The following is a 22,159-nucleotide window of genomic DNA, read 5'->3' as shown; positions in this document are numbered from 1 at the left end:
CTAAAATCTCTAGAACACACAAGTTGATTATTGCATGTACTTCACAGAGAGTCTTGGTGCAACTATTGTTTTATCAGTTTTATCAGGATTTGCTGGTAAATTCAGTTGGGTTATCAACAGTCACCACTGTGTGAATTAAACTTCTGCTTGCTATCAGTGTCCTGTAGTGACTGAAATAGTGCAGTGCTCCAGCGAATCCTCTGAAGTCTGACTGCCCTCTTTAGTGCAAATATATATTTCATAATTGTGATTAAAGTGCTCCTTGGAAGTACAGAAATTGGAAAAGTAGACCAGCGCTGTTTCTATCATGATGGCTGTTCCAATGCAAAGTGAGCCTGTGCCACTCTTAGTTTTCCCATTAGTAGATGCTCCCTTTAGGACCACCCTGACCTATAAGATTCTTTACTTTTTTACTTTATTTTTCCCATTCGTTACTTTTTTAGGTTCAGAATGTCTTTCTCAGCTCCCTTTATAAGCACAGTCCATGATGTACAAGTTCACTCTGTTCCTGGGATTTGCATTTATTAAGTCAAAGCGATAGTGAACACAAAGACCAGCTCAGTCCTTTGCCTGGGCTTGGCTGCTGCTACACTTCCTCCCTGCGCTGCTTAGCCCATACTTGGGCTTGTTTCCTTTAGTCAGCTGCCAGCACTTCACGGATGTCCTAGCGGCATAACAAGTTAAGGTCAGCTGAGCTTACCTTGCAAAGAGAAATAGGCTATTATGGAGCTTGGTAAAGTGAAACTAATCATTAACATAGCATTTATTTGTATTTTGTTTGCTGTTGTGATGGCAGCTGTTGCAGAGAAACCAGAACTTGCTTCACACTAGTTGCTGAGGTGTAGCTTGTTTACTATGCTGCAAAGGCAATCCAAGGGGCTAAGTAAAGGGTCAGGTAGTGACTTGAATTTAGCACAGTGCTGCTATATTAACAGCAATACTCAGACTGATTTGTTTAAAGCTGTCCTGGATGCGTCTACGTGAGCATACAGGGCTGGAGTGAGTTAGGTTAGTCTCTCTTACCTGTATTAGTGTAAAAATTAGATGACATGTCAAAGCTAGGTAGCTATACTCACTTTATAGGGTGGAAAGGAAAAGATAACCTCTGAGGAGTAATTAGGCCCATCTGATTTAGATATTTATTTTAGATTATACAAATAAACCCCTGCAAGCATACTTCTCCTGTAAAAGGAGCTGAGATAGCTAGCTTAGATTTACTAGCTCAAGTTGTGTGAGATAAATCCCAAGCACTCATTCAGTCATCTCTTTGCATCAGATGTGACAAGAGAACAAGGAAACTGCATCCATTATCAGGAGTACATCCACTATGCAGTTCATATCGTGTCACTGGGCATCAGAAGGCCAGCTGGATTGTTTATTTCTGTTTTGAAGTTCAAGATAAAATTGCAAACATGTTTGCTATAACACTTTCTTTGATAAACAGCTTTACATAAACTTGTCTGCATGCTTCTTGCCTTTAAAAGGGAGACTGAAGGACCTGAAATAAGCCAGTCCTGTCTTGTGCACCTGGAACTGCATGAATCTGACACTGAGCTGTGCCCACTCTCCATATGCTTATTGCTGAGGAGAAGGGGGAAAAACTGGGAAGTGCTCCCCATCTGCTTAGGAAGGAAGGGTCTTTCCCTGTTTTTTACATGTGGAAAAAGTCTTCATGGTTTATCATGAAGTCCAAGAATAGCTAGAGTTTGAGGATTATCTGCTGCAGTTGTTACTGTGATTAATGTATTCTGAGTCTCTGTCAATCAGTCTGCTTGGTTCAGTGACACGCATATTGCCGCATATTGGCATATGATCTAAGAAAACAGTGCTTTCTCTAATTTTTAATTATTATTCAATGATGTCATTGAAGCTTTTATGGAAGCTTTTTCCCCTGTATGGTGTATATGACATACTCAGAATAAACAGGAGACAAACTATTTAAACTGAATTAGGTTTGAACTGAGGCACTCTGAGTGCGGTAGCATTAACACTCTAGCAGTGTTAAGCCTTTACACCATCTGCTTTCCCTGTTTGTATTACACTTCTTTTCCTGTGCTTGCTTCTATTGGCCTTTTGCTCTGACAGGCCCAGTGACTCACTCCTCCCGTGTGCCAGCCTGCCTGGCTGACTCTCATTCTTTAAAACCCTAAGTAACTTGACTCTTAAAGGAAAAAGAAGTACTGGGGCTCAAGAAGCAAGCCGTCCGTTTGACTTTGCATTTATTCATGGTACAAAAGGCAGGGCCAGGATACCAGCGTTGGATGTTCTACATTTGTGCATATGAGAAGTTGCAGGGCAGATTTTGGTCTCCTGTTGCTGTGATTTATTTTGCCAGGTGTGCAACAACTCAGCTAAAGAAACCATATGTTTCTCTGGCTTTGTACCAAGAAAGTAAACTCCCCCCCCCCTTTTTTTTTTTGTTAGAAGAGTCCCAAACAGCTAAAAATTAAAACTCTAAAACTAGAATCAAAATAATTATTCAACAAGCTGTATAGGGTTGGCTTGGCATTTATTTTCTCTATGTCATATTTCTTTGATGTAAATTAAAAAGTACATGCTAAGGTTACACAGATTAATTTGCTTGGCATGGCAACATGCACTACAAAGGCCAGAGTCCAGCTCAGCTGCATTAAATAGGTAATATATTTTGTTTCAAGTTTCAATTAAAGCCTGGGGTCAAAAGATAAAATGGTCCCTGTGGGATCTTGAACACTTTAATGCCAATATTAGGATTGCTTAAGGATCAGACTCTGCTCTAGATGTCTTTTGTGTTTCTTGAAATCTGATATTGTACAGTTGATTGTATTACATTGCTTTTAAAACCACATTGGCTCACCTGCTACAGTAATTCATATTCCTGCCAGTTAAGTGGTGTGAGGTGGACCATGGAGGCTTTATTTTATTACTAAACAGTAACAAGAAAGATGTTAGGGTAGCATTGTTCAGATTTAGATGGGCAAGATACTGTCATAAGGACAAATGTCTTGATGGCACTTCGTCTGCCCTTTCCAGCTAACATTGGAGTGCAAAGCCTTACAGACATTGGTTAATAAGAAATGCAAGTTACAAGAGAACCTAACATTGAAGGAGTGAATACAGTTAATGATGCACAAATTAGAGTTTAGATTTCTCTTTGCTAATCTGCTACATTGCACATGGACAGAAAATAAATCATACACAAGCGGCAGCCAGGTACAGAGCAGGAAAGGGGAGCCAGATTTTACATCTGGTACAGAGGTTTACATCTTAAGTACAAAGTCTTAGCATGCAGCGGGACTTTCTGTGTTGATGATTATAACATAACTATTGCTTTATTTGATTATGCTTTTGGGTGGATGTGGTTGTTTGTACAAACCTGTTAATATTGTTAAGGCTCCTATCCCATTTGCCCCTTGCTCCCATTAAATGCTTTTTTATTGAATTACTTTTAAATATTGTTTGGAACTCCAAGAAACACTTCTGCTGGTATAGTTTTACAGTTCATGCTGTGCAAGACTTACTTTTTAAGAGCCAAAGTTGATTAAGCTGTGAAATGCATATCCCACATCATAACTTATGCAGAGCATGGTACCTGCCCTGGTCTGAGCTCCAGTTGTGCTTCCTATGCATCTCATGAAGCTTTACTGATAATTTACTACTAAACGTACATTGCAAGCTTTTGTTTTTTTCTTTTAAAACCATCTTGGTCAAAAAGAAATTTGTTTTTTCTCTTTTCTCTTTTATATGTATGTTTTATTACGTGTTCTAGGGAAATAAGAATGGACTTCAATGCTGAGGGGAGTAAAATTCTATGCTTCCTTCTCTCCCCTTCCCTGTCCTCATCCTGCTACTTTAAGCCTTCCTCCTCTGAGACTTTGCAGACTATGGTAGTTTATATCTGCTGGCCAAAGCTGTGTATAAATTTCCAGGCTGATTGCAGTGTATTCTGTTTTTTCACTTTGTTTTGTTTGAGAGTTTCAAGCTGAGTATGAAGGTTTCAGGAGTGGATTGCCGGGGAGGGTAATGGATGCACTGTTTGAGAACAGTGTTGTTTGTTGGGGTTTTTTTTTCCTGATTCTCAGGTCTTCTTGGTTTTATCTCTTTGGACTATTGATCCGTAATTTCATGTGAATTGCATGAGTTTTCTTAGGCAATATTCTGAAAAAGCTAAGGGTCTAAGCCTGAAATACATTTGTATTATAAACATACAGGGTTTATATGAAAATAAGTGTAATCATAACATTTGTAGACCAAAAATATGGTCTGATACTGAAATTGGACTACAGGGATGCCACTTAGATATGATTCTAATGGAAAATGCTTCTATTAAGATGGTCTCAAAGAAACCTAGACTGGCATAATGTCTGTTTTATGGACAAAATGAAATATTTTAAATGTGTGTAAATAAAGTAAAAGGCAAAAAAAGAGTAAACCCACTTTTTCAGTTAGGAATTCTTAGTTTGTTCCCTTCTGATATACTGCTGCACATCTGTTGGAAGATGAAATTATCTATCTCAGGTGAGCTCAATACCTCTATTTGTGTCAGCATACTTCTTTCACTGGAAGTGTTTGTACAACAGGAAGCAGCTGTGCGAAGTCCACACTGCAAGTGATTTTATTTTGCCCTTCATTTGTATCTGTTTTCCACTTTAGGTATTTTCCTTCCAAAGTAGCTTAATGGTCTAATTAAATAAGATCAAAGGCTTTGCTTTGGCTAATTGAAGCCTATAAAAAAACTGTTCAACCAAGGTAAATGTGAATTGACTCCCATCCATCAAAAGCCCTCTTAAAATACAATACATTCCTTGAAATCTTCAAGGAGATTGTTTTGCCAAAGGAAAAAAAAAAAAAAAAAACAAACAGAATATGCTTAGTCTGTGCAGAACTTGGTGCTCATTAAGCTTACATGCTTCAGCTGTTGCAGAGATATACATGCAGTGCATATTTATCACCAAGATAAATCACTCTTCTGCAATATATCTTAAACATCAGTATAGTATAATATAAAACTATGCCTCTAGATTTATTATGTTATTGTTGTTATTGTATGTGCTGGTACCTAAGGGATAAAAGAAGGAAGTTATGTATCCAGACAGGTGCATTTATGGTAAGTGCATCTGCAGCCTTGATTTGAGCAAGGAAGCTGCACAGTTGCATTATGAAAGATACAAAACCCCTTGTGGCATTGTGTAGTACGCAGGGATGCAGACCTCTCCATCATTTTCTAAGGCAACCTGTTTATGTGCCAAATTCAAATACGTGATGGAAAAATAAAATTTAAATCCTGACTGAATGTACGTGTTAGAAATTTTTGTTTTCAAAGTGCGTCTTCATGTTCATTTCTGTTTTGACATCTGCTTTTGTCGGTGCCAAATTATGTATTTTCTATATTACATTTTTAACATCCAGAAATGAGTGGCAGATAACTAACAGATACAAGGATAATTCAAGACAGGTTTATCCTGCATTGCCTTCTTTATGGAGATAATTTTTCAGTTGTCTTTTCAGCAATGTATTTTGGGGTCCTAAGAGGAAGATCATAAAGCAGCATATGTTCTTAATCTGAAAGTATGGGTGCCTGACACTTAAAGAGGCATAGTGCTATTACAGCCAATGTTCCATTGTACTTGCTGATTGATAAGTCTAACATGCTCCCTGTGAGGAAATGGCCTTTGCTTGGTATGACATCGTGCATCTGAAACAGAACAAATACAAAAGCAGATGAGGGGTTAATATAGAATCATGTAACATACATCCATGTAAATGGTACCTAAACTTGCTTTTTCACAACATGTAGTATGTATTAGAAAATTTAACTTGTGTCTTCTTTTTTTCTAGGATTTGTATTAAAATCAAATTCCCCTTCATTATCAAGTAAGAAGTTAGTCTTCCAGGGGAAATAGCTGCTAGCAAATTGATCCTTTATTAGCATTATTGTTTGATATACATAATTAATTCTTAATATGATTGATATTGTTTTCTAATTAGGAATAATTAATTTGTCCTGGGATTTTAGGGGGGATATTTTTGGTGTTGGTTTAGTTTGTTGGATGTTTTTTTGTTTGGTTTGTTTATTTTGAAAAATTAACTTTTTAATTCCAAGGATTCTGGGAAAATATGGGAAAATATTGTTTGGAGAATGGTAGCCTTGCAATTGATCTATTCCTATGGCAAAAAAAAAAAAAAAAAAAAGTTCACCTGATCCTGAGTACCAGGATCTTAGTTGTGCTGGTATAAGTCTAGTTAAAAGGTAGCTCTTCACTCACTTCTTTGTCATAAGTGTTAGCAGAGGTGTAATGAACTATGTCCTTTAGTGTTTCAGTTGCATATTAATGTTTTTCTTGCACTACATTGGTAAATGAGAGTTACAGTTTAATAATCTATGTTCTTCCTTGTAGAATAAGCTAAGAAATGGGTGCATAAAGCCCAGAAAATATATAGCTGAACGAACCCCTGGAAAAATGGAAACAGTTTTGAATTACTCATTTGTCCACTTTTACTCGAGTTGGCTATTGAATTTCTTACCACCACTCATTGTGCAGGCAGTGCTGCGAATGGTTGCATGTTGATATGGGTTAGGGAGCTGCAATTTATGTCAATTTATGTCCCAGAGTTTCCACTGCCATTAATTTCTTTCTCTGTTGTTCTCACCTCTGCTGAAGTTTATAGATCTGACTAGTTTCATTAAGAAATTTTGTGTGTGTGATCTTTCAGATTTTGAGCGTGAGTTTTGAAAGATTTTATAAATTAATTGTTAAAGTAAATATAGAAACCTGCTCATATATATCACTGATTTGCATATTTTCTACCAACAGACACTATTATTCTCCTAATGACTAAATCATTGATGTTGCAAGTTTATAAAAATACATGACTGTAAATGTCAAATACTATTTTTCTTATTTTAATCTCAGGCATACAGATGCATCCTGAATGACCCCTAAATGACAGAAGCCAATCTATACATGTTGTCTTCCGTTTTGTTTGAAAACTGTCTTAAGCTAGAATAGCTTTTATTAAAATTTTGTCAGTCTAACACATAAAATCACTTGACTGAATTAACACTTCAGATAACAGTTTCTTGGTTTTGTTCCAGTCTTTGAGTATGGCAGTAGTAGAGCCTTTGTCAGTTTTCAACTTACTTTCATTTTTCTTAGATAGGAGTGTCATTGTAAATCAGTTTGAAGATGAAATTAGTAACAGACTCCCTAACAGTACTTTGTTCTCTAGTAATGACATGTTCTGATTGCTTATAATATAGCAATTCTTGGTGATATGGGGTTCAGTAGCAGAAAACAGACTCCAGAAAAAAAATGTTTAGCTATAGAGAATTCCCTGTAAAGTCTTCAGGGGACTTTCCTTTCTCAAAAGTTTGACATTTAGATTGGTATATCGTTGCTTCATTTCTAGATGCACCGCTCAGAAATAGCCTCAAAGTCTTAGGAGGTTAGCCTGTAAAGTAGTTGAGCTGTTAAAACCTATTAAAAATTGAATTTGCCAGTACTCCTAAGATGTTAATCTTTTCTTATCTCAGAATCTATCATGGAAAATAGATGAGAACCTTGGATCTTTTTGAAATTTGGCAATGTTTTCAGCATACACTACTGGCAGATAATAGCTTCGTCTCTTATGGCTGCTTACATTACTTTTTAAAGGATCTTGTTGTTAATTGCTTGAAACTTTTCCAAGCTGTAACAGGTTGGGCTGGAATTTTCCACTTAAAGAAAAGTACAATATGGATTCCTCGTTTCCTGTATGCTAAATGTAGCAGGGGCCTGTTGGAAAAGTATGCAATCAAATAATTAAACAATATCTGCCACAAAGCGTACACCTAGGCAGAGGATTTGAGGGCAGCATATGGCTTGACTTCTGGCTTCTTCCATCCTTTCAACACTTGACTTGATGTCTTTGTTTTGTGCTCAAGAAGGTATCATGTTACGTCACTTATTTGTGAGTGCTGACATAGTGAAAAAAATGCATGTGACATTGATATCTTGAATGTGATTGTGGGTTTTGGAGGGTGCTCATGTTCTTTTGGGATTTATTTGCTGTTTGGATTTTTTTTTTTTTTTAATTTGGCCTCTCTTTTTGGAGGAATTGTTTTTTTAGTTCGGCTCTAACGAGCAGTAGAGTGACTTGAGTACTTACTTACTCAAGCCATTACTTGAGTGAGTACTTACTACTTACTTACTTGAGTATGTAATCAGATATCCAAGACCAGTGCAGGAGTACAGAACGCTCTGAAGATCCTTGAATTAGAAATCCTGGTCTGCTAGATTTACAGGGCTACACCCCTTTTTGGAAAAACTGTATTTGCTCATAAAAATCATGTTGCTTCCCTTAGCCTTGGCTCAGTGTGACTTCTGACTATGTCACACTAATTTTGTCTTTAGGCTGTGGTTTCATCATTTTGCATGCACTGCACCCTAAGTCCTGAAACTCAGACTTATGAGCCACGTTTTGCCTGGGATCCCCATTCGCTTGTGGCTTAGATAGAAAAAAAAAAAAAAAAAAAAAAAAAGGATAATAGAAAATCTAACTGGCCTTCTCCATTTTTCTTTCATCAAGAAAATCCTTCATAGCTCCTCCTGCTTTGATTTTTTTGGGGTGTGGTAGTTGGCTTCAAGCTTGAATAAAGAACACTCATCCTTCTATCTCTCCCTGATGCCTCCACAGCTATTAATTTCCAGGTAATGCAGAACCGGGGCCAATGACTCACCTGGAGTCAGCCTTAGCCAACCTCTACTTGGGTAGGTCCTCCAGGGGTGGCACTGGGTAAACTGTGACTTCATGATTTTGGGAAGATACTTAACTATTTATTTGGAATTAACTGGCTGGTTAGATGATGAAATCCTGACTCTTGTAGGCATTTTCAGTCTGTCATTGGCTTGGGCAAGGGCAAATTTATATTTAGAGCCCTTGTGAAAGAGCTGTGTAAATGCAGGGTATATGAATCTGAAAGTCACTGTTCTTCACCATTACATACTTGTTTGATGTTGCTTATTTTCAACCTTTGCTTCTTGGAGAAAGAGCCTGTCTTTCTCTGTATACCAAATTCTTTCTCAGAAACTTCAAGTCTACAATTATCTGTACCACAGTATGTGGCTTTCTGACATCTCATTCATCTGTTGTTCTTCAGCATTGCCAGCCTCAGCCTCTCACAGTAAAGCATTTCACTAAAAAATGTTCCGTTTCAGTCATTTCATATGCAACTTCTAAAGACTAGCAATTTTAAAATTATGGATGGTATATTCTAATTTAAACGAATTGTGACGGATGACCTAATTTGACTACATTCAGAGATTTTTAATCTTTTTTTAATATCTCTCCCTCCCCTATAGTTTCAGGACTGTTTTCTTAACCTTACCTAGTTTAAAAAAATCTAAGTTCTTAATGTATTATGATTAAATGCAACCATGTTCTGTACTCTCCCTGCCATTCCCTGCTGTGCAATGTAGATTGATGGAAAAGAAGTAACTTTTCTACAGTAGAGGTGATAAAACTTGTGTTGCTTTGAAACTTTTGACTGAAACTTAGCAGCTGGAGATCTCTTTTGCAATTCTTTTTCGACAAGACTTTCATCTCAGCTATGCTCTTTCAGCCCTAATAAGACAATTACTCAGTCTCCTTACTCAAGCCTCTGTAAGGCTTTTTCTTTCTCTGTGTGTGTCATTGTAGGTGTTCAAAGCACTTTACCCTTTTCAAATCAGAAATTATGGAAGCCTTGAGAAATTTTGGACATTCTCACTAGCATTCGGCATTTGTTTTACCCTCTAGGAGAAGCCTATATGAGAATGAGCCGTCTGCCAGAAGCAGAGCACTGGTACATGGAGTCACTGCGATCCAAGAGCGACCACATCCCAGCCCATCTCACCTACGGAAAACTGCTGGCCCTGACGGTGAGTTAATCAGCAGTTCCTGGGAGCTGGTCCCAGGCACTTCGAGTAGGTGAGGTAAAGGGATGGGAAGACTTCGGTCTGAGAATTGCTTATGGCCTATTTATCATGCCATTTCAGTTATTAGGGTTTTTGACAGCGTCATTTTTTTGTGAAACATTGCATCCATTCCTGAAGTATCACCACCTCTGTGCTGTAAGAAAACACTTATAATAAAGTAGGAACTTTATGACAGATAGTGAGTTGTTTGTTTGAAAAAGCCTTTATTGTAAGTAGTTTAGATCACAAGTTATGATATTAATACAAAAAGATACTTAGTGTTTTACCCAGGATTGTTATAGCAGCCTATGGCAGAGCTAGGGGTGTCGCTTATATTTTATGAATTACATGTCTCGTGCCTTGAATTTACTTACTTCTTTAGGACTATCTCTTTGAGCATGTGAAAAGAACTACTCAACTACTAAGGACTGGTTCTAAAAAAATCAGAATTGGACTTTTTCATTTCTTTAAAATTTACTTTGCCTTTTGAGTAACATAACGAGGCAGCATCTTGATGACAAAGTAATTAGAGTTGACAAAATTTTTCAGGTGATTCTTTCATTCATGAAGAAAAATGCTCTTTAGTCTTTGATCTGTTGAAATTTGGCATTTATTTCGTTTAGGTCTTTCAGCTACAGAGTCTGAAAAGACATTCAATGATAAAATGGATGATGAAGAAATTTGGCAGTAGAATATGGATTTTTGTCTCCATGTTGGGGATAGATGGGGTTTGAGCAACCTGATCTAATGAAGGTGTCCCTGCCCATGGCAGGTGGGTTGGAACTACATGATCTTTAAGGTCCCTTCCAACCCAAACCATTCTGTGATTCTATGTTGGTCACTTATTAATCATTTCTGCAACCTACTGCCTGCTCAGTGTTTCACATTAAATGAATTTTGTCTTGTTTGTAGTATACTGAACTGTACTAGTATTATTTCCCATTGCAAATATATGATTGCTGTAACTGACATGCTTCCTGGAAGTCTACATAGACTTCCTGGGATACGGTAGCATTAGAACTGCAACCTTTGGCATAGTTGATTCAGCCCATACCTAATTTGAGATACTGCTGTGATTTATTCTTCTGTTAAACTTTGCTACTAGGCTCATGATCATTTTCTCACAGCCTGCATATTTAGAAGAGAGAAAAGCCTACTTCAGTTAGGTTTCAGCTGTTAGAGGAGGGATGTTGTAGAGGCTTCTTTCGCCCCATCTGTTGAACCAAACCTTCATACTTGTTGCAATCCTGTTTCTGAATGTAAATGCTAAGACAAAACCAATGATAACACTTTTTTCCAAGAGAGATATGTGAGATGGATGATGAAGTGACAGGTGGAAGTTGGTGCTAATATAGATAGAAAAGTTTTCTCTGTCAGTGAAATTGTGGGGTGGGGAAGGAGAGGAGAAAGGTTTCAGACAAGTTCCTAAGTTCCAGCCAAAGGCAATTCTATTATAAACCCCCCTAGCAGAGAAGTCAAACCTGTAAAGTTCACAAATTCAGCTACATTTTACTTCCTGACTTAAATTCCAATGAAGTGTTTAATCTTAACCCCAGCTTTTCTGCCTCCTCAAATCTCTTGCCAGTATTAATGCTTACTGAAAGCAGCATGACATAGAATAATAGAATCATGGAGGTTGGAAAAGACCTGTAATATCATCAAGTCCAACCGTTAACCTAACACTTCCAAGTCCTCCACTAAACCATGTCCCTAAGCACCGTGTCTACACATCCTTTAAATACCTCCAGGGATGGTAACTCCACCACTTCCTTGGGCAGCCTGCTGCAATGCTTGACAACTCTTTCAGTGAAGAAATTTTTCCTAATATCTAATCTAAACCTCCCCTTGCACAACTTGAAGCCATTCCCTCTGATCCTATCACTTGTTACTTGGGAACCTACCAACACCTACCTCAATACAACACCCGTCTTGCTACAACCTCCTTTCTGGTATTTTTAGAAAGTGATAAGGTATCCCATGAGCCTCCTTTTCTCCAGGCTAAACAACCCCAGTTCCCTCAGCCTTATAAGACCTGTTCTGTAAATACTTCACCGGCTTCGTTGCCCTTCTTTGGACATGCTCCAGCACCTCAATGTCTGTCTTGTAGTGAGAGGCCCAGAACTGAGCACAGTGCCAAGTACAGGGGGACAATCACTGCCCCAGTCCTGCTGGTCTCACTAGTTCTGATACAAGCCAAGATGCTGTTGGCTTTCTTGGCCAGCTGGGCACAAGCTGGCTTATGTTCAGCCTGCCATCCATCAGCACCACCAGGTCTTTTTCCACAGAGCAGCTTTGCAACCACTCTTCCCCAAGCCTGTAGCACTGCATGGGGTTGTTGTGACCCAAGTGCAGGACCAGGCACTTTGCTTTGTTGAACCTGATACCATTAGCCACAGCTCATTGATCCAGCCTGTCCAGATTCCTTTGTAAAGCCTTCCTACCCTCAAGCAGATCAACGTTTCTGCCCAACCTGGTGTCATCTGCAAACTTACTGAAGGTGCACTCAATCCCCTCATTGAGATAATTGATAAAGATATTACTGATAAAGATAGTACTGAGCCCTGGGGAGCACCACTTGTGAGCGGGTGCCAACAGGATTTAACTCCTTTCACCAAATTTAATCCCTTCATGCCAGCCTGGATACCTGGACCACCTTATATCTTGCGTTTTCTTTGCTTTCTCATAAGGAACAGTGAGGGGAACCTATGCCCAGTGTGTAGATTAGAGATGTGCAAAATTGCTTGCTGGTTACAGCAAGCTGTCCTTTCCAACCTTTCAGCAAAAGCCTTTCAAAGGGCCCAGAACTGCACAGAATATTCAAGATAAGGCCACGCCAATGCTGAATAAAATACATTCAATAAAAGCAATTTCTAAGTTATTTCCTTCATAAGCTTCCATATATTCCCAAGAAAGTCTTCAAAGAAAACAAAGTTGTGTTATGTCTGTGCAATATCCTTAGTAAAGTTTGCTTCCTGTATAACTTTAAAGTTACATTTTCATAAAACTCAGAATATGATGTTCAGCTTGTAATAGCTGTAATTTGCATTGACACAAAACAACCAAACAAAAACCGGACTAAAAATAGCTGCTAATTTGTCATTGGTTCTTAAAATACATAAGTGGTATAGCTCTAATTTGCGTGCAATAAAACCTTTGGATTAAAAAATTACTTATTAGTATTAAAATTATTAATTTTTTATTGTTATTTTAATTAAAATATTTGTCTCAAAGGCTCATTAGCTCTGTTGGGACACAAGAAATGCCAGGTGGCTTTGGACATGCTGCTGTATATGCAGAATAAACCAGACCAAATTAAGAGCTCCAAAGGAATACCTAATGAATTTACAGTCATCTTACCTAATATCTTAAGTCACAAGTATTTCATATCCCCTATATTGGATAATGTTATACATTCATATCTAAAAATTATAGCTCACTAAGCTACAATTTTCCTGAGAATATATTAGAACAGCGTAATTCAGTGGTTGAAAAGCATGATTAGTAGCTCAGCTAGTAGAATAATTGGAAAATAGCCAGTTTACTGGGACTTCAGTTTGTGCTTTCTATATTTTTTTTTTAAAAAACAACATGTAGCTGTTTAGGGCTGCAGTGCTTTAGCATTATGTGTTTTTCATCTCTGTAACTTGTTAAGCAACATAAATTACTCAAGAAATTTACTTGTTAATGTGACATATTAGTTGACCTAGCCAATCTCCTGGCAACACAAGAATTTGATACCACAGCATCTGAGCCTCATCCCTTGCTTAGGTAATTTATTTCTATATCACAAAGAAAAGCATAATTTTTGTGAAAGGCTTTAAAATTGCATGGCTCCCAGTTCTAGGATAAAAATGAGTCTGTCAAAAATGACAGTGCCAGGTGAGGCCTTGAGCATGTGCTGTAATTCATTTTCCATTTTATGGCAGACCTTCTAGAAGAGAAAAGGTTGGCTTTCATGCTAAAAAGAATTAATTTCTAAGTAAGGCTTTTAGTTGTTTTTTTTATTCTCCTCTCACTTTAGTCTTAAAGAGAAGACTAAGAAACCCTCTCTCTTAATGGCTGGTCTCTCTTCCATGAGGCAGTGGACAGTTGTTATAGTAGCCCACTAGTCTGAAAAGCTTTATTTCAATTGCAAATAAATCTGGTTTGAAGTTTTGTTTTATCTGTCTTGAGTGAACTTGAGCCCACAAACCACCCCTCATAGCTTGCAGTAGTGGAAGCTATAATTGCTTAAGTACTTAAGGATAGCCCCATATTGTAACATTTAGTATGTTGCATCTAGGAATTATAGGCTTTGCTATATTTCTTTGGAAAAAATTGCACAGTGTTTTCTTGCATTTTACGCAGCACCACACAGTGCTGTTAATCTCCTATTTTTTACTGGCTTGGAAAATCACCCAAAGTGCTGTAAGAAAAATTTACTTTGCCTTGTAAAATTTTTATGTTACAGTTCCAAACCATATTAAATTCAGTAATAATCACCCTAGAAGATTCCTTAAAATGTAAAATGTTGGGGTTTTTTTTTGTGTTTTCTCCAAAGTGGGCTGGGGAGAACGCAGACGTAGACATGATAGAGACTTGAAGTGTTTTGGATTAAAATAAAAGAAACAGGATTGGGACATTCAAGTATCAACACTGAAGTTAAACACTTTTTTTAAGTTTTGAAATACTCCCTTCTCAGTGGGTGGCCATATTTTTGCCTGCAGTTGTTTGTTGCTTAAGTTCCCGACAAACAGAAGACCAGACTGGTATCCTGCCATTTTTGGAGAGTTGCAAAATTACTCAGACTGCCACTGTCAAACACCCTTCTGTATTCAGTAATTGATGTAGTCCTTGAAAATCATCTCAAAATAAATGTAAATAAATGACAACATAGAAATAAACGGAAGGTAGGAAGAAGAGAAAGAAATGGGACAGCAGGGGAAAAGGAGGACATAGTGCAATAATTAATAGACTAATTCAGCCTTTACTATTTCTCTAATTACTTGCTGCTGATGTTCCAGCACAGAAAGGAAATTTGCATTTCTGTTGAACAGTCCTGTCATATTGCCATTTTTTACGTCACTGGTTGATTGCTACACTTCTTCTGTCTCTCTAGATTTACACAACTTAGAAGAAAGCAGGGATGAGGTAGAACAGTCATGATGTCAAAAGAATCATGACTAGTTTTAGGCATAGCAATTGAAATGCTATATATTAAATTTAGGTATAATTTTTCCAGAGCAGTTTATCTCTTTTTTTAGTAATCAATTCCTTTAAAACAACAACAACAAAATACTTTTAGTAGTGCTTCTTTTGGGAATGATAAATAAATGCCTACACATACAGAAATCTTTAATTTATGAAAAGACATTTTCTGAATGAGTCAATTTAATTAGATCAACAAGTCTATTAGATATTTCATTTTCGAAGGCTGAATCCCTTGGCTATTAATACTGCTTCAAGGAAAAATATTTTAATGAAAATTGGTTATTTCAGTTAAACTCCCATCACAACAACTTATAAATGACATTGAATCTTTGAGAAAGCCCTTCCTAAGAAATCAAGTTAAGCCAAGCAATAGCCACTGCTACTTTTCAGTCATGTATTCAGTTTGTCTTTGGAGTCTGACGCAGACAGTTTTTCTTGCCATGTGAGATCCCTTGGGGGTTAAAACTGATCCAAGCATGAAGTTTGGATTTAGTTCTGAAATTTGCAAAATGTCAGAAGCTGTTTTCATTTTTGTTTCCAGTTTACAAGCAGTTTGCTTGTAGGGGGTAGGAGGGGTGAGTTTCCCTCTTCAATGGGAAAAGTCTATTGACTTCAGAACCGTAAGCCCTATTTTTTTTTAATGTTTGGTTATCTGGTGTATCTGGAGCATTAACACCTTCAGGCTGAATGTCAGGATTTCTGAACTGCAGAAATTTCAATAGCTAACATCTATTGAGCTTGTATTTCTTCTGAGATTGGCTGTGCGCCATAAGTATTGCATCCATAGATATACTTTTCTGTCCCCTTAGGACATACGTTTGGCTGCATGCCAAATGTTAACAGAATTAATTGTAAAACAGAGCATTTTAATTTAAATATAACATATCCGTCTAACTAGTTGGTAAATTACTCTGGAATAAGTACTTAGGCACATTGCCCCTCACTAACCTCCTTTAGGGATCTCATCTTCTGTATCTTGTTTCTGACTTCCTGTAGACAGGAAAAGGGGAGCCCTAAACTTCTCACTTTACTCAACATATATTTAAAGCTTGTTATAGAAAACATTACTGACACAGGATGAACTGCTTTCATGAAAGAAAGAGATCTTTCTGGTTTGCTACATCGTTGAATATAGCCGCCAGTCACCTGTAATTACTATGTGTGTAGTAATTTTGTCAGTAACCATAGAAAAATGCATGATACAAGCCAAATTTAACTTAGAAGAAATTCATAGGACTCAATGGAAACAGTATGTAGAGATAGTTGATTTATATTATACTGAATGGCCAGTGAAATATGAGTAGATATTAATACACTGCTTTATCAAAAAATATAGAATGTGCTTAAGACTGAATGGAAAAGCAAGGGCATCATGTGGAAATTTACTTAACATTGCATTACATATTCTTGATGTAAAATAAAAATGACTGAGGTGAACATTTCAATATGGCTCTAGACAATAGATAAATCACAAGGTATGAAATGAAATCTGTTGTTTAAAAGTTACTTGAGATTGTATACAATCTTTTTTGGTGTTAACAGTGATGTAATGTGAGGTAAATTCCTTTTAGACTTCATATTACCCCAAAAGAAAGACTAAAAGATAGGTATAAAACCAACCAAAAACCAAACCAACCAAAAAAAAAAACCAAAAACCACAACCAAATAAAACTTCAAGGGGGGAAAAAATCCTATGCCTATATTTCTTTCCTATATAATTTTGAATGCTTTAATAAAACAAGACTGCTTTTTGTGATATGAGACCCATAAACTAAGAAAATGGGTGTCAAATAGCTCTAATAAATTACTGATTAATCAGATATATGCTTTACTTGAAGAAAATATCACCTTAATAGCCACAGAATCATGCCTCAAGCCAATAAAGTTATGAGATGTGCTTTACATTCCTAAATCTGTGTATAAGCAGTGGTGTCACATTCAGAAATGCTTAAGCTCCAGTGGATTCCCACCAAAGTCCAGGGGTAGTGCTTAAATCTCAGCTGTCTGGTTATCACCATTAATTATCCCTGTACATGTAGACTCAAGAACCAAATTTATATTATTTACATGCTAAATAACCTTGGCTCATAGAAAAATTACACCAACTTTAGCAGAATCTCAGTCAGAGCAGGAGGTGGATTTTAGTCGACAAGTTGAAGGAGGACTAATATAATATATTTAGATGGAAGTGAACCACTTAAGGTACAAATGAAGGATTAAAATTAAACAGGACATTATATTTTATTGATCATACCAAGCTTATTTCTAAAAGTAACTCACTGGATTACACAAGCATAGTATGCATACACTTGTGTGCATGTGAGGACCCTGGTCCAGTGAAATGACTCGGAAGGAAAGCATCAGTCATGTGCTCAAAAACAAGGGTATGAGAACGTATCACACTGCACAATAATGAGAAGGTTGCCTCACATTTGTGTAAGGTAAAGATTACTATATGGTGAATTACTGTGTATCAGTAGATACAAATTTATATCCTAATTTCCTCCAGAGTCATCCAATCCTTGCTCCCACACACCAAGATTAACACATAACACTAAGCAGAAATGATATTCTCATGTTCTTGAAGTTATTAGAGAGCCAAAACTTGAGGATCAGTACTAGTCACAGTATTGTTTCTCACTATGATCATCTAAGGACATGAGATAAGAAAACTTGGCTTGAAAAGAGAGCATCTTTTACAAGCCCACTGATACTGAGTCCAGAGGAGGGCCATGGAGATGATCAGAGGACCAGAGCATCTCTGCTATGGAGACAGGCTGCGAGAGTCCAGCTTGTTCAGCCTGGAGAAAGAAAAGGCTCATGGGAGACCTTAGAGCTGCCTCTCTACCTAAATAGGGCCTAAAAGAAATCTGGAGAGGCACTTTCTACAAGGTCATGTAGTGAGAGTATAAAGGGGAATGCCTTTAAGCTGACAAAGGAGAGATTTGTATTAGACATAAGAAAAAAATTCTTCCCTATCAGGGTGGTGAAGATGGTGAGGCACCAGCACAGGTTGCCCAGAGAAGCTGTGGATGCAGCATCCCTGGCAATGTTCAAGGCCAGGTTGGATGGGGCTTTGAGCAACCTGGTCTAGTAGAACATGTCCCTGTCCATGACAGGAGGGTTGGAAGTATATGATCTATAATTATATGATTGTATGATGATCTTTAAGGTCCTTTCCAACCCTAACCATTCTATGATTCTACGATAACTTGGGAAACAAAGGGCTTTGCATGACTGTAAACTCCTTCCCCCACAACTATTTGGCTTTCTGATGAAATATGTAGCGCTTATCATTACAAATCACTTCTAGTTACAAATCTTGCCTTGTATATGTGTTTTTCTGGGCCAGATGTTAAACTTTAGGAGTCATTGTTTCTGTTCCATGTTCAGCTGTTTATATTTTATTATAATAAAGATGGGATGAAGGGGCAAGGTGTATCTCTGCTGCACAGGAACTATAGAGAGTGAGATAAATTTTGGACCTTTGATGTGAATAATGCAAGTCCCACATGTTTCACTGGTACTAGCATTTCAGTGCAAATTATGATGCAGGATGCTGACGTTGTAATTCAGGGTGAAGAAGAAAGAGTTATAGAAATAACAGCAAAATGTGGGGAAAAACTAAAATCCATTTAGCTACTAAATACTAGATATTAAAGCTTTTTCTTAAGTCTTAATATTTAGAGGAGGAATGGGGATTTTGCATATGTCAGTGACCTCATTGTAAGGTGCAGCTCTCTAGTTCCTGTTTCTTTAGTCCAGCTAAGTAAACTTTTGAGCACTTTATCACTAATCTGCACAGTATCACACCATTTAAATTGTGTTTTGCCTGTCCTGACGCAACTTTTGTAAGTAAGGCAAAGGAGCTGTTTATGAAACAGATGTGCTGGTATGCAGCGACTTAAAGAAACTTTAAATTGAGTCACAGGTTCAGTTCAGAGCTTTTTACTATCCTTGTGTGACTTTACTATCTCTCTGTGACTTTAAAATGTCCTAGAGAAGAAGAAGGAAATATGTAACATAATAATTCTTTTCTTTATTCAGTGTCCACAGTTTAATCAGTCTTCCATTAAGATATCTTTTCATAATTCAATTCTTTTTATTAAAAATACGAATGCTTGCCAAAAAAAAAAAAAATATAATTTAACAGGTTGTGGGAAATGACAGTCAACTGCATTTGTGACACAAATTGAGTTCCCTATGTAATTACATTATTATCAGTTAAATCGGGCAAAACTGTATTGAAGAGTGAAGTCTCTGCTCTGCCTGTTAAACCCTCACACCCTTTAAAGAATGATGAATATTTACAAAATATAATTTGTTTTAATTTGCAGAGACCACCTAGTTTGTTGAACCACCTTACTGGTTACCACTGTGTCATCATAGTTTCCACAAGAGGGTTATTCAGAGCTGCTTAGCTGTGTTAATCTTTCCCAATTTTACTAGCATCTCAGGGTCCTTGGGCCTCCAGTAGCCTGAAGTACAACAGCTGCCTCAACATGAATTTGGCACAGTTTACCAGCACAGTATGGAAAAATAATTGGGTGGATATAGAAGTGGTAGTTTTATCCTCAGTTTTTTAATATTTTGAGGATAAATACAGGCCTTCTACTAATGTATCAACTGCCCTTAGCTAGCTCTCTTTTGTTTGTCATGTTTGTCATAACAGTCTTTTGTAGGAAAGCCCTGTTAAGCAGTATGTCCGACCGTATTACCAAGATTGGATCCATTGTCTCGATCTCTAGGAAAAAAAGCAGCCCAACAAACATAAAACCACTTGCAGTCAACTGCAAAGATCTGTTCTTAAAAATCAAGCTCCTGAATTCATATTTGAACAATTAACTGCCTTCGAAACCTGCAAGCAACTAGCTGTTCTGATTGGAAGTCTCATGATTTGTGGGGTATTTGTGAAAGCCAGGACAACTAGTGTGCTAAATTATAAGGGTCATGTGTCAGTTACTTTCGCTTTTTTTCCTTTCAAATTTGATGGTGTTGCTGGAAGGTAGTAATCATGGGAAATTCATCTTTATTTAGACAGAGGGGGAATAAAGTTTTCCTTGTTAACAGAAAACTGTTGAATATTTGTCCTCATTATAGGCTTTAGAATAAAGTCCAGATCCAGTAAGGCGAATATCAGCACAGCCTTCCAAATCAATTGTCAAAGTGTCTTCATTATGTTACTGGCTTTTTCTCCCCAGCAATGAGATTACCATTCATTGTTTTATGATTCTGTCTTGTTGGTCTCTGCACTGAAAAGCCATAAATATGCCAGTGCGTCTTTGCAGAGGATCTCCATTAGAGCTTGGGCTAGGACCACCCACTCATTTCTCCTGAGAAAACCAGTAGCTGCTAGATAGCACCTTTTCATTAGCTACTGACCTGGACGGGATGTGAACTGGTGACCAACAGGTGAAAGGTATTTCATATCCCATTATTAATCCTTAGCGCCATCAAGTCCTTCCATTAAAATCTTATGAGTAACTTTTCTATCCTTCAAATAAGTCTGCTATCATGCAGTTGTAAATTTATTTTTTCTTTGTAAAATTGCCAAAGCATGTGGTTGCGCATATACAACTGCACACCCTGCTGCTAGAAATTGGGAGGTTTCCAGAGGCTCTCAATGCCTGCATTTGTATGGGTCACGTAACAGTGAACATGCACACAAAATGCCTTCCTGCCCCAAATCATTATTTTTCAGCTGTTTAAACAATTACTTGGATTTTCTTTAAAAGTTGAAATTTTATTCCCTTATGCAATGTGTCCAATACTGAAAACATACAGTGGGAAGGGAGGATGACAGGGATTGTAGTCTTTAACTACACAGTATGTATGTTCTGTTATAGTAGTTAAGGTGTACATTGAAGAGTTGAAAAAAGTTGATAAATGCTAAATTTTAATTGTAAAATAGCTTGATTATGACAAGCAGTTGGATTTTATATTGTTTGACACAAAAATAATGTTTATTAAATCTATGCCAAGGTATTGACATTTTAGCATCAGACAGATAGCACCAAAGAGGACATTTTAGATAATGTGATGCAAGGTTCCTCAAAATGCAGTTCTGCAATAAAATGTTTTTATTCTTTTTTTTTTTTTTTTTAATTTTTGACGAATGTGTATATATTAAAAAGATGGCCAACATGAACATATGGAACTGTGTTAATCCCCAAAACAGGTGAGATTTAGGTTAGACAAAAGGAAGAAGTTCTTTACTGTGATAGTGGTGAGACACTGGAACAGGCTGCCTAAGGAAGTTCTGAATGCCCCATCCCTGGCAGTGTTCATGGCCAGGTTGGACAGGGCTTAGAGCAACGTGGTCTAGTGGAAGGTGTCCCTGCCCATGGCAGGGGGTTGGAACTAGATGATCTTAAGGTCCTTTCCAACCCAAACCATTCTGTGATTCTATGATCTTCGTAGTCAGATCATCTTGTATCTTTGGTGATACAAGGTAAGATTTTTCTCCCCTGTCATGGAAGAATAACTGTTACAGCTGAACCCAGGACATCTCCTTTATCTGTTAATGAGTATTAGAGACTGTTAATAGCACAGTCATTCCTTTGATGCTATGTATGTTGGCACCTGTCTTCATTATGTACTCCAGGTCTCCTGACTGGCCTGAACTTATATGCAATATGCCAGTTGAAAAGTGCCAAAAAGAGTAGAGCAGTCATGTGGTTTTGGTGATCACAGTAAATGTAAATTAATCATGTTTGACAAACATTTGTGTACTTATAGGTTTGTAGGCAGGAGCTATGTATTCTGTGACTGCAATCAATGAACTGTCTTTTTATGTTCTAGAAATAGACACAAAGTGGAACCAGCTAAAACTAATGATGTTAGTCTGTTAAAGCAATGATACAAAACCTGTACATGTTAGTTCTGTCAGTATTAGTGGTACATATGCTTGGTGCTTTCATTTCAAAGCCTCAAGGCTGGACTACACAGATGTCAGGATAAATTTTGCCAGGCTATGAATGCCAACCTTGGACTTAAATGTGTAAATTTTAGTGTTTAATTATCACACACACAATTGTCCCTGCCATGGGCAGGTA

At 37.4% G+C, this 22,159-nt stretch overlaps 1 protein-coding gene across 1 annotated transcript in view; it reads left to right on the top strand.

Annotated features, from left to right (window-relative positions):
* Positions 1 to 22,159, top strand: part of TMTC2 (transmembrane O-mannosyltransferase targeting cadherins 2) — a gene marked incomplete at both ends in the record, with an annotated part of 256,298 nt that overhangs the window by 189,243 nt on the left and 44,896 nt on the right. The window contains one exon of the mRNA XM_080638943.1: positions 9,757 to 9,878. Within this exon, the coding sequence (XP_080495069.1) occupies positions 9,757 to 9,878 (122 nt within the window). The remainder of the gene's footprint in view (positions 1 to 9,756; positions 9,879 to 22,159) is intronic.

This window comes from Psittacula echo (assembly GCF_963264785.1).
Source record: "Psittacula echo genome assembly, chromosome: 1".
Classification (NCBI taxonomy): Eukaryota; Metazoa; Chordata; class Aves; order Psittaciformes; family Psittacidae; genus Psittacula; species Psittacula echo.
The sequence above is the reverse complement of the archived record's forward strand: the minus strand, read 5'-3'. Positions and strand labels throughout refer to the sequence as shown.